General features: G+C 45.4%; 1 protein-coding gene across 1 annotated transcript; it reads right to left on the bottom strand.

The window, feature by feature from the left end:
* Window positions 1–305: 305 nt before the first annotated feature.
* On the bottom strand, window positions 306–15825 carry ARR3 (arrestin 3). The gene is made up of 16 exons (XM_033201390.1): window positions 15710–15825; window positions 13723–13753; window positions 13512–13572; window positions 13273–13317; window positions 6474–6673; window positions 6258–6317; window positions 6016–6083; window positions 5222–5357; window positions 4951–5035; window positions 4613–4685; window positions 4113–4250; window positions 1863–1946; window positions 1559–1582; window positions 1323–1375; window positions 1034–1043; window positions 306–464 (listed from the first exon to the last, which is right to left on the bottom strand). The coding sequence occupies exons 1-16, from the start codon at window positions 15823–15825 to the stop codon at window positions 374–376; spliced, it is 1275 nt and encodes a 424-aa protein (XP_033057281.1). The 3' UTR covers window positions 306–373.
* Window positions 15826–16090: the final 265 nt, after the last annotated feature.

Raw genomic sequence — 16090 nt, forward strand, 5'->3', positions numbered from 1 at the left:
ACGTCTGCTGACGGCCATTGGCTTCACACCCAGGCCTGGGCACGGCCACGCCCCCTCGGCTCCCACCTCACAGCTTGCACTGTGCCTCCTGTTCAGCGCAATCCTATGACCACTCGAGTGGGGTCACGGGGTGGAGAGAGGGATGGCCACTGACCGTGTCAGAGGAAGTTGGGGTCAGCGTAAGGGAAAAGCACGGGCTAAGTGTAGTGTAATCACGGCGAAGGGGTGGAGGTGGTTAAGATTGTTCTCAGCAGTTCCATGATCCTCCAGGAAGAGGAAATAGGCAAGAGATCGCCAGGCACATCTGAACACACTGATTTATTAGAGTGTTACAGTGGGGGCTCCCACACAGACGGGCACCAGAGCGAGGTGCTCAGCTCCCCTCATCTCCCTCGGCCTCCACAGCCTTCTGGTTCTCCTCCTCGCCTTTCCGCGTAAACTCCTCGATGACTATGTCCTCAGAGCTTGCAGAAGCAGCGGAAGAGAATGGAGGGTTAGGAACCCCTTTCTGGGTGTCCTCCGTGTCCACTCTTTTTTCCTGATCCCAGAAAAGTGATCCCCTCCCTGCTTCCCAGCTAGGCTCCTCGGCCCCCTCTTGGTGCCCCCACTCCTCCATCAGCCACTCTGGCTTGTTTCCTTCCATTCTCGCCCAAATTTCCCAGCACAAAAGTCCCCCAGGAGCACTGGAAGGGAAATAAGGATGAGGGGTGGGAAGGAGGGAAGGTATCAAAGAACGAAAGACAAAAGAAGTAAGGGCGAGGGGGGTGGGGGAAAAGGAAAAAGAAAAATGGGAAGGGGATGAGGGGGAAGGATGATTCCAACAAGAGCAGAAGGTGGAGGGCGGGGGGGATGCAGAAAGGGAAAGGAGGGCATATGAAAAGCAGGGAACTGTGACACGAAGCTAAGCCATATGTTTCCACTGCACACGTATTGAAAGCACCCCAGGGAAGCATTTTCACATTTCCATCATCATAACATGAAGGGTGGCAATGGGAAGAGGGGAATGGGGCTTCCCAGTCTTGTATTCCATTACCTAGCAGCCTCTGTAGCAAGCATGGAGAGGGCGGGAAAAAACGGAGCTGAAGCTGATTAGGGGCTCTTCGGTTCCCTGAAGAAGTATCTTTACTTTCCCCCCCCCACTTCCCAATCCTTCGTCTCCAGCACACATGACACACACACTTCCCCTGAAAACCTAAACACCCAGCCTACCTATTGCTATTCCATCCCCAGGCAAACTGCTAGTCTCCAATTCATGAGATCAGAATAGCTTGGACCCCAGTCCTCAGGACAACCGTTCCTGTGAGTTCCACCTGGTCACTCACCTTGAGATGGCTTCGGATGGATCAGGACCAAGGGTAGCTCCACACCAACATCGCTGCAAGGATCCCAAGGTAGAGTTACATCTCCTCTCTCTACAAGCCCAATCCCTGGACCTCCCTCCCTTAGTTTTCCAGTCTTTGGATGCCTTCATACCCTCCCGAATCAATCATTATTTTGCTCTCCTTATCCCCTTGTCCTCCTCTTCTTGCCCAAGTCCCCTTACCCCACAGTCTCTCACCTGGCTGTCAGGTCTCCTAGGATGCTGTGGGTAGAATGACACCCAAAATTAGCAGCAGGAAATAGAGAAGGGGCAACCTAGTTTCACTAGGGGATGAGGGATCATAAGACCTAATGAGCCAGCCACAGAATGTGTTTCTGGAAGGGAAAGTGACTTGCTCACTGAGCTCACCGGTTTGGGAACCTGGTCTGGGAGAAGGGGTGGGGAATGGTTTGATTGGGTCAATCTAACTGGGAGAAAAACAGAAGCGAAAAACCCTTGACTCCTCAGCCCTTTCCCAGACAGACCCAGAACCCTCACTTACCCACCACAGGACACCATCAGGTTGACTCTGACTTTGTAGGACACCAGGATCCCCAGCAGCTCTTTGTCCATTCCAGGTCTAATACTGGAGGTTGTAGTATTTGTTTTGGGGTGTTTGGGAGCATGAGGAGTAATTCATTCAGTCCCCAGTTTCTTCTCATGCATTCCCATCACCACACCCTATTATGTTTAGTCTTATTGCAGAATATCTCCCAGGCTCTAACCTCTCCTACCCATTGAGACCACATTTCTCTTCCTAACATTCACTTTTACCATGTCACCCTCTGCTCAAGAGCCTACATTTTGAATATAACAACTACTCTGCCTGACTTTCAAGACCCCTAACAACCTTGCCCGATCTAGCCTCTCTAACCTTTTCTGCCCTAACTCCTGGGATACAACCTAAGCAGACCCATCTTCTCTCCATGATCAGAACATGCCATGGTGGATTCCCACCTTCTAGCCTTGGCCCATGCTGTGTCCCTAGTCTAGAATGCTCTCTTTTTTCCTCTGTTGGTATCCAGATCCTTCACATTCTTCAAGATCTAGCTCATTCTACCTCCTCCAGGAAGCCCTCACCAGCTCTCCTGGCTTCTTTTAACTTTGTTGCACGTTTACTCTGAACCACGTGCACTAACATTTAACTGTTGGGTTGTATTTGCATCTCTCTTTGTTCCTCATCTAGGCCATAAATTGACTGAAGGCTGTCTTAAACTTCTTTGTATTCTCCACATTGCTTAGCATAGGAATGAGCATGTAATAGGTGTTCAGTAAAAAACCCACTGATTGAAAAATAAGACACTGAAAGCTAGGCCGGGCGCGGTGGCTCAAGCCTGTAATCCCAGCACTTTGGGAGGCCGAGACGGGCGGATCACGAGGTCAGGAGATCGAGACCATCCTGGCTAACACGGTGAAACCCCGTCTCTACTAAAAATACAAAAACTAGCCGGGCGAGGTGGCGGGCGCCTGTAGTCCCAGCTACTCGGGAGGCTGAGGCAGGAGAATGGCGTAAACCCGGAGGCGGAGCTTGCAGTGAGCTGAGATCTGGCCACTGCACTCCAGTCTGGGCGACAGAGCGAGACTCCGCCTCAAAAAAAAAAAAAAAAAAAAAAAAAAGACACTGAAAGCTGTATGAGCTTGAGAAAATCTCTTCATTGCTCTGGGCTGCTGATCTCTTACATATAAAATAATGCAGTTTGGAAGATTTCTAAGGATATTTCTAGCAATAACAGTCTATAGCTACTTGATTGATAAGGCGTAGGGAGAGATGGAGGGATTACACTTGATAGTGGCAGGTGGTTTTTGGTGGGAGACACATCTAACACTAGGGCCTCTGAAGGCACAGAACCAAGTGAATGACTTCCTAGAATTCTATTAATTCCTGTTGCATCATTTTCCTTTTTTGTCCTCCTTTTCCTCCATTTCTCATCTCCTAGTCTTCTACTTCATCTTTATCTTTTCTAGAGAGTAGCTTCTGTAGAGATCACAGTATTCAGAGCCGGATGACATGTGATATAATCCTGTCCACGTCTACCACTTAACAGCTATGCCACCTTAAATGAGTTACTTCTTCTCTCTGAGCCTCAGGGTCCTTAAGTGTAAAAGGAAATAAGAACACCTATCCAGGCTACTTTAGTGGGATTCTCACAAAGATAACATAGTACATATGTAGGACCTTTGTGAACTGTGAAATCGTATACAACATAAGGATTGTTTTCCTCTCCATGTTTTCCTTTTTTTCTGCCTATGATCTAAGCCTGCCGTTGGTCCCACAGGCATTATTGAGCTTGCTGCTGGCCCTTAGGCCTGGAGGAGTCTCTGAACACTGCCCTAGAGACACTTTAAAAAACAGATAGGCGCCGGGCGCGGTGGCTCAAGCCTGTAATCTCAGCACTTTGGGAGGCCGAGACGGGCGGATCACGAGGTCAGGAGATCGAGACCATCCTGGCTAATACGGTGAAACCCCGTCTCTACTAAAAAATACAAAAAACGAGCCGGGCGACGAGGCGGGCGCCTGTAGTCCCAGCTACTCGGGAGGCTGAGACAGGAGAATGGCGTGAACCCGGGAGGCGGAGCTTGCAGTGAGCTGAGAGCCGCCTGGGCGGCAGAGCAAGACTCCGTCTCAAAAAAAAAAAAAAAAAAAAAAAAAACAGATAGGCTTCACTGAAGATGAAATGTCAGAGCTGTAAATGTAGCATGTGGAATGGTTGAGGGGTGGGAAATGGAGGCTGAGAGTTACATTTGAGCTTACATCGTGCTAGAGGCCAGGTTGGTATCTTCATGCTTAAGTTTGCCATCCAGTGCCAGGCCCCGTTTCTGGCAGCTGGCAGCCAGGATTGGGGTTACTGCAAAGCTCTGGGAGAAGCTGGAATTAGCAGCTACAGTCTCCCTTCAAAAGAAGAACAAGAGAAGAATTTAGGCTGGGCTTGCTGACTAAGCATACTTTTACTCCCAAGATTATCTTGTACAAGCTTATACAAGAACCTACTGGAGTATCCAAGAGAGGTGACATGCTTAACTGTGAAGACTGGGAGGAATTAGTTCTGGTGGGAAATCCTTATGCCCCTGCCCTCGCTCAGCATAGTGATGGGACTCCTGGGGGTAAGTTGCATCTCCTCCATCTAGTTCTCCTGAGAATCCCTCCCTGGGATCTTCCACCACCCTTTTTCCCCCAACCCCCTCACCTGTTTCCTGGACCTCTTTCCACCACCCACCCTTGGCTCTCTGACCCTAGCCCCAGCACCAGCTCACGTGAATTCCTGAATGAACACAGTCTTGGTGTACTTGTCTAGTGAATACAGGACAACATCTGTGATTTGGTCAACTGAACAAGCCAGGAAAAGCACATGATTATAATCAGTCAGTCATCCTTGAGACCCCAGCTCAGTGTCCTTAGATGTGACCTTATACATAGGCACACTATACATGATGCAGTGAGACATGCTCATTGACAAAATAAGATATGCATTTTGACAAGCCCATGTTAGAAGGAAAGCCTAGATGAATGCAGACAGGTAAGTGAGGCAGAATTTTGGGAAAAGACCTGTGGCTTTGGGACCAGGTGCACAGGGATGGAAAAAGAAACTCACCTGAAATCTTGATTTTTTTGATGACCTTGTTGGTGCAGTTGTTGATAGAAACATTGACAGAGATGGGTTCTCCATGGTAGTGAACCTAAAGCAGGAAGAGGGACCCATGTCAAGGCTGGAGGAAAAATGCGCAGATGGAGACCTAGAACCCCTGCTTCCTTAGCACTGTTGCCACCCTGGCTCCCATCTCTGCCTGCCCAAGTAGGAAATCAGTGAAGAAAGGGCATCAGAGGGGTTCTGGAGTGGAAGGCAAAAAGTGGGGGTCACAAACCTCACTGTCCATCCAGGCCTGGAGTTGTAGGGGCTGAGCTGACAGAAGGAAGCGGCGGATGGTCTGGGCTGAGGGGCCAGGGCCTGCCTCTGGTGGTGCAAATTGTACTTTCCGGACAACCAGCCGCACATAGTCTCTGAGCAGAGACCAAGGGATTAGCCAGAGCGTCCTCCTTTCAGACCCATAGACCTCTCCCATGCCACCCTCATAGTCCAATCGTTACTTAAGAATGGGAGCAGAGGAAGGCCTCCTCAGAGAACTCCTCTAGTCCCTTAATGTAAGTATGTAGACCAAAGGTTAGTAAACTGTGGCCCACTGGCCAAATCTGGCCTGATGCTTGTTTTCCTATGGCCCACGAGCTGAGAATGGTTATATTACATTTGTAAATGGTTGAAATAAATCAAAGAACAATGCTATTTTATGACATGTGGACATTACATGAAATTCAAATTTCAGTGTTCATAAGTAAAGTTCTATTGGACACACAGCCACACTCATTCATTTCTATACTATCTGTGACTGCGTTTGCACTACAACAGCAGAGTTGAGTATTTGCAACAGAGACTACATGGCTCAAAAAGTCAATTATTTCTTTTTTTTTGGCCCATTACAGAAAAGTTCGCTGACCCCTGCCCTAGATCAAAGAAGATAAGTCAGAGGGGGCTCAGAACCGGGTGTCACTGGTGGCGACGATGCTGTGGAGGTTAGAAGTGGGGCTATTTCTGTCATGAGAGCAGGATCTGTTTCCTGGCAGAGGCTGGAGGCAGGGATTTTTGGGGACAACCAAAGAATACCTCTTGGAGACTGTCTCCTCCGGGTTTTCAGCACAGAAACTCTTCACTTCAAAGTCAATCCCACAGGGCTATAAAAGGACAAGGGCAAAGAGAGCTAATTTCCAGTGCTGTCCTCCCTTCCTCATGGGCCTATAAGAAAATGCCTGACCTCTTTCCTTAGCTGTCCATTTCTCCAGTCTTGACTATCCCACTGTTCCTCTTCCCTGGCACTACCATCTTCTTTCTTAGAACCCAGTCCTCACCTTTCCTGCATCTTCAGGACCTGGCTGCAGTGTCACAGAACAGGGCAGGTTGGTCACCATCTAGGGGACAAAAAGGAGATCAGAAAAGAAGTAGAAAAGAAAAGAATATAAACAAATGCAAAAGAAATAGGGAACCCTCTCCCTTGTTGTCCTTCTTGAGCTTCCTCTCTTAATCTTCCCTGGAGACCTTGCCTGCCCAGGGCTTGGGGTCAGTACCTGCAGGGTAAAGGGGTAGGCATTGTCCCCTAGCTTGTGCAGCAGTCGCTCCTGTAGGACTGTGAGGGGCCCCTTAGGGCTGCTGGATTCAGCTGGGACCACTTGCAGGGTCTGCACATACAGATCTTTTCGGAATGTCAGACCAATCACTTCCAAGTCATCACGGCCATAGCGAAAGGCACATGTCAACATGACAAACACTGCAGGCATAGGAGGAAGAGAGTGGCCTGTCAGGCCTGAGTGGGAAGGGGAATCTTAACTGAGTCAAGAAGACACAGAGAGGTTATGTAATATGATCGAAGGCTGGCCGGGCGCGGTGGCTCACGCCTATAATCCCAGCACTTTGGGAGGCCGAGGCGGGTAGATCACAAGATCAGGAGATCAAGACCATCCTGGCTAACACAGTGAAACCCCATTTCTACTAAAAAAAAAGAAAATACAAAAAATTAGCCGGGCGTGGTGGCAGGCGTCTGTAGTCCCAGCTACTCGGGAGGCTGAGGCAGGATAATGGCATGAGCCCAGGAGGTGGAGCTTGCAGTGAGCCAAGATCGCGTTGTCATTGCCCTCTCCAGCCTGGGCGACAGAGCAAGACTCCGTCTCAAAAAAAAAAAAAAAAAAAAAAAGATCGAAGGCTATGGGCACAAAGAAAAAGATTATTAATACATTTGACTGCAGTAAGATTTACGTTAAAAGTCTTTATAAACAAAGTCTTCTTTATGTTTAAAGTCTTTACAAACAAAGAAAAAATGGAAAGCCTGGGAGAAAATCTTTGCAACACATATAACACACTGAAGTTTAGCGTCCAAAATATGTAAGGACTCCCACATGTCAACAATAATAATGTACCAGTATAAAAGTGTGCAAAGAATGTGAAAAGGCCCTTGCAGAAGTGTGCAAAGAATGTGAAGGAATGGCCAATAACATATGAAAACATATTTAGTCTCATTAGTAATCAGATAAACGCAAATTAAAACCACAATGAGATAAGCTTTCACACACATCAGATTGTCAAAAAATGTTACATCTGACAACACTACGTGTTAATGAAGATGTGGAGCATAAGGAGTTCTTACATACTGCTGGTGGGAGTATTAATGCAATCAATTTGGAAAACTATTTGGGATTATCCAGTAAAATTAAATCTGCTCGTAGTGTATGACCTAATAAGTTGACTTTAAAGGAGATTTTGTTCATGTTTACAAAGAGATACATATGATAATGACCATTGCATCAATGTTTGTCAGAACGTAAAACTGGAGATAATCTAAAAATCTATCAACAGGAGAATTGGTAAAAAATGTATGGTATATTCACATAATGGAATACTAAACCAAGGTTGAAATAAATGAACTAAAACTTCAAAGAATGCCCTATGGTTTGTATGTGGCCTCTCCATAATTCAGGAGTTGAAACTTAATGGCCATTGTGATGGTATTAAGATGGCCATTAAGAGGTGATTAGATCATGGGGCTTCTTTGTTCATAAATTCCTTTATGAACGGAATTAAGACCCTTATAAAGGAGACCTTTTGCCCTTCCACCTTCCACCATGTAAGGACACAATGTTTCTCCCCTCTGGAGGATGCAGCAATAAGGCACCATCTTGGAAGCAGAGAGCAGCCGTCATCAGACAACAGAACCTGCTAGAGCCTTGATCTCGGACTTCCTAGCTTTCAGAATTGTGAGAAAATAAATTTCTGTTCTTTATAAATTACCTGGTCTCAGGTATTTTGCTGTAGCAGCACAAACAGACTAAGACCTGTGTCAACATGGTTAAATCTCAAAATCTATTGAACAAGGCTGGGCGCTGTAGCTCACACCTGTAATCCCAGCAATTTGGGAGGCCTAGGTGGGGAGATCGCTTGAGAACAGGAGTTCAAGACCAGCCTGACCAACATGGTGAAAACCCATCTCTACTAAAACACAAAAATTAGCCGGTCATGGTGGCATACACCTGTAATTCCAGCTACTTAGGAGGCTGAGGCAGGAGAATCGCTTGAACCCGGGAGGCAGAGGTTGCAGTGAGCTGAGATTGCACCACTGCCCTCCAGCAGGGGTGACAGAGTGAGACTCTGTCCCAAAAAAAAAAAAAAAAAAGCTACTGAACAAAATATCTAGCTGCAGAATGATAGGTACAGTCTGTTACCGGTTATATAAAGTTTAAAAGCATGTAGGACAATATCAAAGTTGATCATAGACACATAAATATGGAGTAGAAGTATGGAGCCATCAAGAGAATAATAACCACCAAATTCAGGATAGTTGTTATCTGGGGAGGGAGGAGAGAAAGAGGAGAAGCAGTGAGTAGGGAGGAGGAAGGCAAACTGGATCAGGAAGGACACACAGGAGGCTTTAGTTTGTTTCTGTTATTCTTTTTATTTTATTTTATTTTATTTTATTTTTTTTGAGATGGAGTCTTGCTCTGCCAACCAGGCTGGAGTGCAGTGGCCGGATCTCAGCTCACTACAAGCTCCGCCTCCCGGGTTTACGCCATTCTCCTGCCTCAGCCTCCCGAGTAGCTGGGACTACAGGCGCCCGCCTCGTCGCCCGGCTAGTTTTTTGTATTTTTAAGTAGAGACAGGGTTTCACCGTATTAGCCAGGATGGTCTTGATCTCCTGACCTCGTGATCCGCCCATCTCGGCCTCCCAAAGTGCTGGGATTACAGGCTTGAGCCACCGCGCCCGGCCTGTTATTCTTTTTAAAGCTTGGTGATGAGTACAGGGTATTCATTACATAATTCTCTATGCCTGAAATATTTTATCATGAAAAAGAGAAACAATATTTAGGGTCAGAATACCTGGACCTGAATAGGACTTGCACAAATCTCTTGATTTCTCTGGGTCTCAGTTATTACACCTGTCAATAATAGGACTGCTCTAATAACTCTACATATGCTATTTAGACCTTGAAACAACCCTCTGAAGTATTATTATCTCCACTTTACAGGCAAAGAAAGTGAGCTCGGAGCTGTTAAGCAATGGTTCAGAATTTCAACCCAGGCCTGTCTGACTCCAAAGCTCAGGCTCATAGGTGCTCAACTTAACTCATAGGATGGTTGTGAGGAGTTGATGTATTAGAAATCCCTTTGGAGGCTGGGTACAGTGGCTCACACCTGTAATCCCAGCACTTTGGGAGGCTGAGGCGGGCGGATAGCCTGAGGTCAGGAGTTTGAGTCCAGCCTGGCCCACATGGTGAAACCCTGTGTTTACTAAAAACACAAAAATTAACCGGGCGTGGTGGTGGCCACCTGTAATCCCAGCTACTCGGGAGGCTGAGGCAGAAGAATCGCTTGAACCTGGGAGGTGGAGGTTGCTGTGGGCTGACAGCACACACTGCACTCCAGCCTGGGCAACAGAGTGAGTCTCCGTCTCAAAAAAAAAAAAAAAAAAAAGGAATCCCTTTGGAAACTTCAAAATAATTATAGATGTGGATGAAGATGATGATGATACTGACAGAAATGGAAGAGTTATGACTGAACTCATACTTTGTAACTGGTATCTAAGATTTGAAAGAAATCAAGTGAGAGGCAGATAGAAAGCATCTGAAATGCGTTAATGGAATGTAGAATGGAGTAGAGAGGGATACCTGTCCAAGTACAGGGTGACAGAGGTTGAGGCAAGGAAAGATATACAACAGTAATGTGTAACCTTACTTCTATCAGGGGTTCTGACCCAAAGAAAAAAAAAAAACTACCAACAGCAGCACTTGAGTAGAAAGCAACTTATTTTGGTATTTTTAAGAACTCAAAACATCAAACACCGGATTATTTGCTTTTCAAATTGAGAATGAGGGGCCGGGCGCGGTGGCTCAAGCCTGTAATCCCAGCGCTTTGGGAGGCCGAGACGGGCGGATCACGAGGTCAGGAGATCGAGACCATCCTGACTAACACGGTGAAACCCCGTCTCTACTAAAAAAAAAAATACAAAAAACTAGCCGGGCGAGGTGGCGGGCGCCTGTAGTCCCAGCTACTCCGGAGGCTGAGGCAGGAGAATGGCGTAAACCCAGGAGGCGGAGCTTGCAGTGAGCTGAGATCCGGCCACTGCACTCCAGCCTGGGGGACAGAGCGAGACTCCGTCTCAAAAAAAAAAAAAATTGAGAATGAGGAAAATGAACCTATATTCAAAAGATACAGCAAAGCCTGAAAGTATTGATAATATCAGTGTTTATAAGGACTGGGGCAATATGGGAAGCCTCATGTACTGCAGGAATGAGATTTAATTGGTATAAGCGTTTTAGAGGGCAATTTGACAATGGGTATAGAAAGCTTTAAACGTGTGAATGCCTTTTGGCCGTTAATTCCTCTTCTAGGCATTTAGCCTAAAGAAATAATTGAACAAGTATGAAAAAGATGTGCATTGCAGGGCATCGTGGTATCCCCATACAATATAGTACTAGGCAACTTAAAAAGTTATAGATTTGTATATATTGACACAGGTTTAAAATATTATAAAATATTATTTGTAGTATAGCATTTTAGTGAAACGTTTGATGTTTGCACAGAAAATATGAATAAGATCAAAAGATTAGTGATTAAAGCTGGTAAGGTTACACAGTCTCTCCTTCATCTATGTTTTCTAATTTTTCTACAATGGAGAGAAACCTAATAATTTTCAAAAGATACAACAAATAGATTCACCTTTGTTCTCAATTATGGCCAATTATAGTGTGAGAAAGGAAAGAGAAAGAAAAGAAAATAAGGCACAAAGGAAAGGAAAAAGACAGAAAGGAAAAAGGAGAGGAAAAGAGGTGGCTGGTAGGAGGCAGGGTGAGAGAAGAAATGAAAAAGATGAGGAATGAGACAGAAAAAAGGTCAGGATGGGTGAGGCAGAAGGGGATCTAGTAGCACCTGAGGTAAGGATGTTAATCAGATGACTTGTTCTTTGAATTGTTTTCTGTGCCTTTGTTCGGAGGGCAGCAGACTAAGACATTAACTGCATCATGCAACTCCTACCCCCAACTGAAGCTCTAATTGGCTCTCTAGCAGTTTAGAATTGTCCTTTTTTGCATGCTAGGAAATAGCTTGTTTTTATTTTCTTTTAAAGTGAGTATCTATTCTAAAGTTATTAATGTATAGTTGTGTTTATTCCACAAAATATATGTTAATTGTCTGAGCATCAGAAAATACAAACAAAAAGACAAATCAAAGCTCCACCATAATATATCATGTTCCACAGATAACTACTGTTAATATCTGTTATGTGTGCTTCTCAACTTTGTCTGTTGCTAGAATTGAACACAAGGCCACCTTAGGTATTTTTTACTTTTCTCTCATTGCCTTTTTGAAGTTAAACTTTGTATTTTGAGATCATTGTAGAGTCACATGCAGTTGTAAGAAATTATACAGAGAGAGATTCTAGATATATTTTTGTTAACAATTAGTTCACACTATCACATATACTGCCCTATCACTGGCCTTTATCACTCCACAGTATAGATTAAGCATATTTTACATCCACAAATGTACCTTGATAAAAAACACATTAGAAAATGTGACACAAACAAGACAATCTTCATAGAGGTAACAAACCATGTTGAAAAACTAAGAATAAACAAGAAATATGCACAACTTCAATGAAAAGTAATATAAAACTCTACTAAGGGGACATTAAAAAAAGATTAGAATAAAAGGAAAAACTCATTCTCTTCCTGGAACAACATATATTTTTAACTAAAGATTTCTTTCAGGCCGGGCGTGGTGGCGCAAGCCTGTAATCCTAGCACTTTGGGAGGCCGAGACGGGCGGATCGCGAGGTCAGGAGATCGAGACCATCCTGGCTAACACGGTGAAACCCCGTCTCTACTAAAAACTACAAAAAAACTAGCCGGGCGAGGTGGCGGCGCCTGTAGTCCCAGCTACCTGGAGGCTGAGGCAGGAGAATGGCGTGAACCCGGGAGGCGGAGCTACTTTATTCTCCAATATCTAACGGTTACATCTGAACTAGTACTCATCAACCCATTCAGCACCTTTTTCAAATCAACCCCAATTTTCAGTCTAGTTGGATCACAGTGGGGTTAATCCACAGTGAGAATTAAAAGGAAAAAAAACAGCAACAACAACAAAAACAAATCAGCATAATCTTGATCTGTAGTACTGCTGCCAGAGTAATGTTTCTTATGGTTACTTCCTGTGGTTGTTGTTTTGGTTTTTGTTTGGGAATTTTTTCTTGAATAAAAGGTCAGTCCGTTTCCCTACACAAAAAAGGAGATGGAAACACGTATACCAGAGGTTGCAAAATGGCAGCCTGAAGGTCACATCTAGCCAACAGAAAAAAAAAGTTTATAATCTATCCAGGCTTCTAAGTCTTTTAGTGAGTTGCCAACATTTGAAAATCAGGAAATTTGCATTAAAATATGGATTTCTGACTTATTGGATCATTCGATAGGCAGTCTAAGATTCAGGTCAGTAGCCAAGCAGGGGCACCACCAGTAATAATAGAGAAAATCCGAAATTCTGAAAGAAGCTATTTTAATTTCAGCACAAGTGTAAGTTTTGTGCAATTTTGAAAAATAAAATTTAATTTATGCTTTAGATATTTACTTTGAATATGATTTGGGTAAGGGGCGCCATAATCTTTTCACACTTTGGGCCTCTAAAAGTCTTATTTTGAGCTTCATTTACAGTTCCTCGTTAACAATTATAAAATTTGGCCACACTGGGCTGGAATTCCCAGTTGTCAGCCTCCACCAGAGAAGGCATTCACAGTTCCTGCCACTTTCTGGTTTTCTTATACTCTGATGCAATCCGCTCATCGGGTTACCTGTCTGAAACACACAAAGACCGACAAGGATTTCCACTTACACTTTCGACCTTTTAAGTACTCAGGATCAACCAGGACTACACCATCTGTGGAGAGGACAGACAGCACTTTGGTCAGGAAAAACTCTCAAGACTATGAAATAGAAGATGATCCCTGAAATGGTTCTTCCCATTCTTCCCTTTAATTTGCCTCCTTTTCTGCACAGTCTGTCCTGGACTTTCTTTTACTCCCTAGTTTCCATTCCTCTTTCCCCAGGCTTCCCCTTTTTGGACTCACTGACCAATGGGTTCCACCATGTCCACATGGTCCACGAAGTCGCGTTTCCCCAGGTAGATGGAGAGCTGTTGTGGAACAACTTCCCATGTTATTCTCACAATCATTTTTGAATGGATTCCCCTGAAGCCCCCAACACAGACCCCTGAGACCTTGAAGGATGTACACACCTATCCCTTTTGCCCTCTCATTTGCCCAGCTGGGCCAGGTTCTCTCACCTTCCCATTGGAGCTGGTCTTCTTAAACACCCTATGGGGAGAAAACCAGAAAGAGGATGGAGAGGGGGATTGGAAGTGCAGGGAAGAGGAAATAAGGGAAGTGGGGAGAAAAAAAATATTCTTAGGATTAGGAGAAGAGGCTCCAGGAGCATAGGATGGGGCAAAGGTAGAGATAATTGGGATAGAATCCAAGGACACAAGTTAGGGAGAGATTGGAAATCCCCCTACCCCAAAGGGAAATACTTGGATTGGGGTAGGGAGCAATTCACAGGTTCAAAAGATTAGAAGGAGTTCTTACTTGGACATGTTGGCTATATAGTTGATGTTGAGCCTTTTCTGGGAAAAGGGAAAGAAGAAAGGCTCAATCATTTCATTTCTATTCTACTCACCCCACTCCAGCATACCATCCATATACACCTAGTGTGATGTAACCTTTCTTCCTTAGACAGACACCTCACCCACATTAAGTACCTCCTATTCTCCCTTCTGCCAAGGGTACTTCTTCAGCCATATTCTTGCCCATCTTGGGCAAGAGGGGAAAAAACCTTCCTATTTTGTACAAATCATTGACTAACCATACTATCTATTCTCCAGAAAGGGCCAAACTTCCTAGAATGGCTGGGGAACTCTTGAGAGCCCTCAGAGAGAAGGAACTTCTCTGGAAAGAGGCTGGACAGAGATTTCCATCCAGAAAAGTTTGAGAAAAATGTGTTTCTTGGTCTGTATGAGGCTAGACATCCCCTGGCACACACTAGGTGCCAAGACATGTTTGTGGGATGCATGAATGAATGAATGAATGAATAAATGAACAAATGAATGGATTCTGTCTCCTTCTGCTCCTGCAATGGACCCTGAGCCTGAGTTCACCTCATGATGGCCTTGACTGTCAACAAAGAATGGAGAAAAGTGTGAGAGAGAAGGGGTTGGTGCCTTCATACTCTCAGTTTTTGGTGACAGAAGTCTCTTTGGAGGTTGAAAATCCTCCTTGAACCAACTCATCCCTCTCATTGCCTTCCCTAGATTTTCCCATTCTTATCCCCGTCCAGGTCCCCAGGGGCTAGGCCTTTGGGTGGGAATCCTTAGAGAGAGGGAGGTGTCTCTCTAGGGCTTTCCTTTGATGTTTACTGAGCCTGGCCCAGGGGGTGAGCTTAGGGGAGCTTCCAGAGGTCTTTGGAGGGTCTCTAGGCCTGAATGTCTATAGGCTATGTCAGGAAGGGTGTCCCTCAACTGCTGCCTGATATATTAAGGGGATGCTAAGAGCAAGGGATATAGGGTTTAGTATGGGCTAGAAGTCGAGGGCTTTGGAATATACTGGGGAGAGAGATGAAGTTCACATCAGTATCCAGCTCTGGTTGCTATGCCTGCCTCCCCAGCCTCTTATACCCACAGTCCTCTGAGTGTTTTGATTGGTGGGGGTCATCAGAAAAGAATAGGGTTCTTGGGGGGGCATGAAACACTGCTATAAATAGTTCAGGTGCCAAGAGTTTGGAAAGCAGATTAGTGCCTAAAAGATTAGTGGCTAAAAGATTAGCAGGCTATTGCTGCTGGGACAGAGTGAGGGTAGGAGGTTGATTCTGATGATGTTAAAGGCAGGGGAGTTTGAGAAGGGTAACTTCAGGATTTTGGCCTTGTGAGGCCTTGAACCTGAGAACTGGGATGAAAGTGGAGTTGGAGTTCTTAAAGGTGAAGCGTGGTGGGGGATTGAAATGGGAGGGCTCAAAGTATAGGCCTTTGTGTTTTTGAAAGGAATACCTTGTGTCACACTCCAATCTTTATATCAGCAGCTCCAGGCCACACAAAAGCCAAGGGTATGGGAAAGAGTACCTCGTCCCCAAGCCGCCCACCACTTGGGACATTGGACTCTTGAAGCTGATGTTTAGAAACCCCGATTATCCCAGCTTATGTGCACAGCAGGAGTCAATCTCCTGTAGATAGTGGGGGCAGGAGTGGTGCAGGGGGAGCTGAGTGCATTGAGCTGTGTGTGCACATGTCTGTGAGCCTTGAACTTCTCTTCTCGTTGGAGAGGAAGGTAATATAAGATTCCCAGCCCGGGGACAGGTCTTCTGGCAGGACATGCATGTCGAGGGAATAGGCGGCTGACATCTTATCACCCCTACCTAGGGTAAACCTCCTCACCCCAGCTCTTGACTCTGTCCAATCCCTGAAACTAAGTCCATGCTGTAAGCAGCTTCTCTTGCCTCGTATGACCGCTCATGGAATTAGAGATATTTCTGTCTCTGCAGCTGCCAGGACCCCCACAACAGCAACAACAAAGTAATCTTCCTTTCTTGACTGTCCTTCCCACAGGGCCTAGGCTCAGGCTTCACAGGCATAGAAAATGTAGAGACAGAACCTACAAGCTCTGGGG

This window comes from Trachypithecus francoisi, unplaced genomic scaffold (assembly GCF_009764315.1).
Source record: "Trachypithecus francoisi isolate TF-2019V2 unplaced genomic scaffold, Tfra_2.0 Lachesis_group6, whole genome shotgun sequence".
In the NCBI taxonomy this organism is placed as follows: Eukaryota; Metazoa; Chordata; class Mammalia; order Primates; family Cercopithecidae; genus Trachypithecus; species Trachypithecus francoisi.

Coding starts and splice junctions, on each gene's coding strand:
- ARR3 (XM_033201390.1), bottom strand. CDS start 15,825: ATGTCAGCCGCCTATTCCCTCGACATGCATGTCCTGCCAGAAGACCTG. Junction 13,754..15,709: donor AGTTCAAGGCTCACAGACAT/GTGCACACACAG, acceptor TTCTCCCCATAG/GGTGTTTAAGAAGACCAGCT. Junction 13,573..13,722: donor AGACCAGCTCCAATGGGAAG/GTGAGAGAACCT, acceptor GTTCCACAACAG/CTCTCCATCTACCTGGGGAA.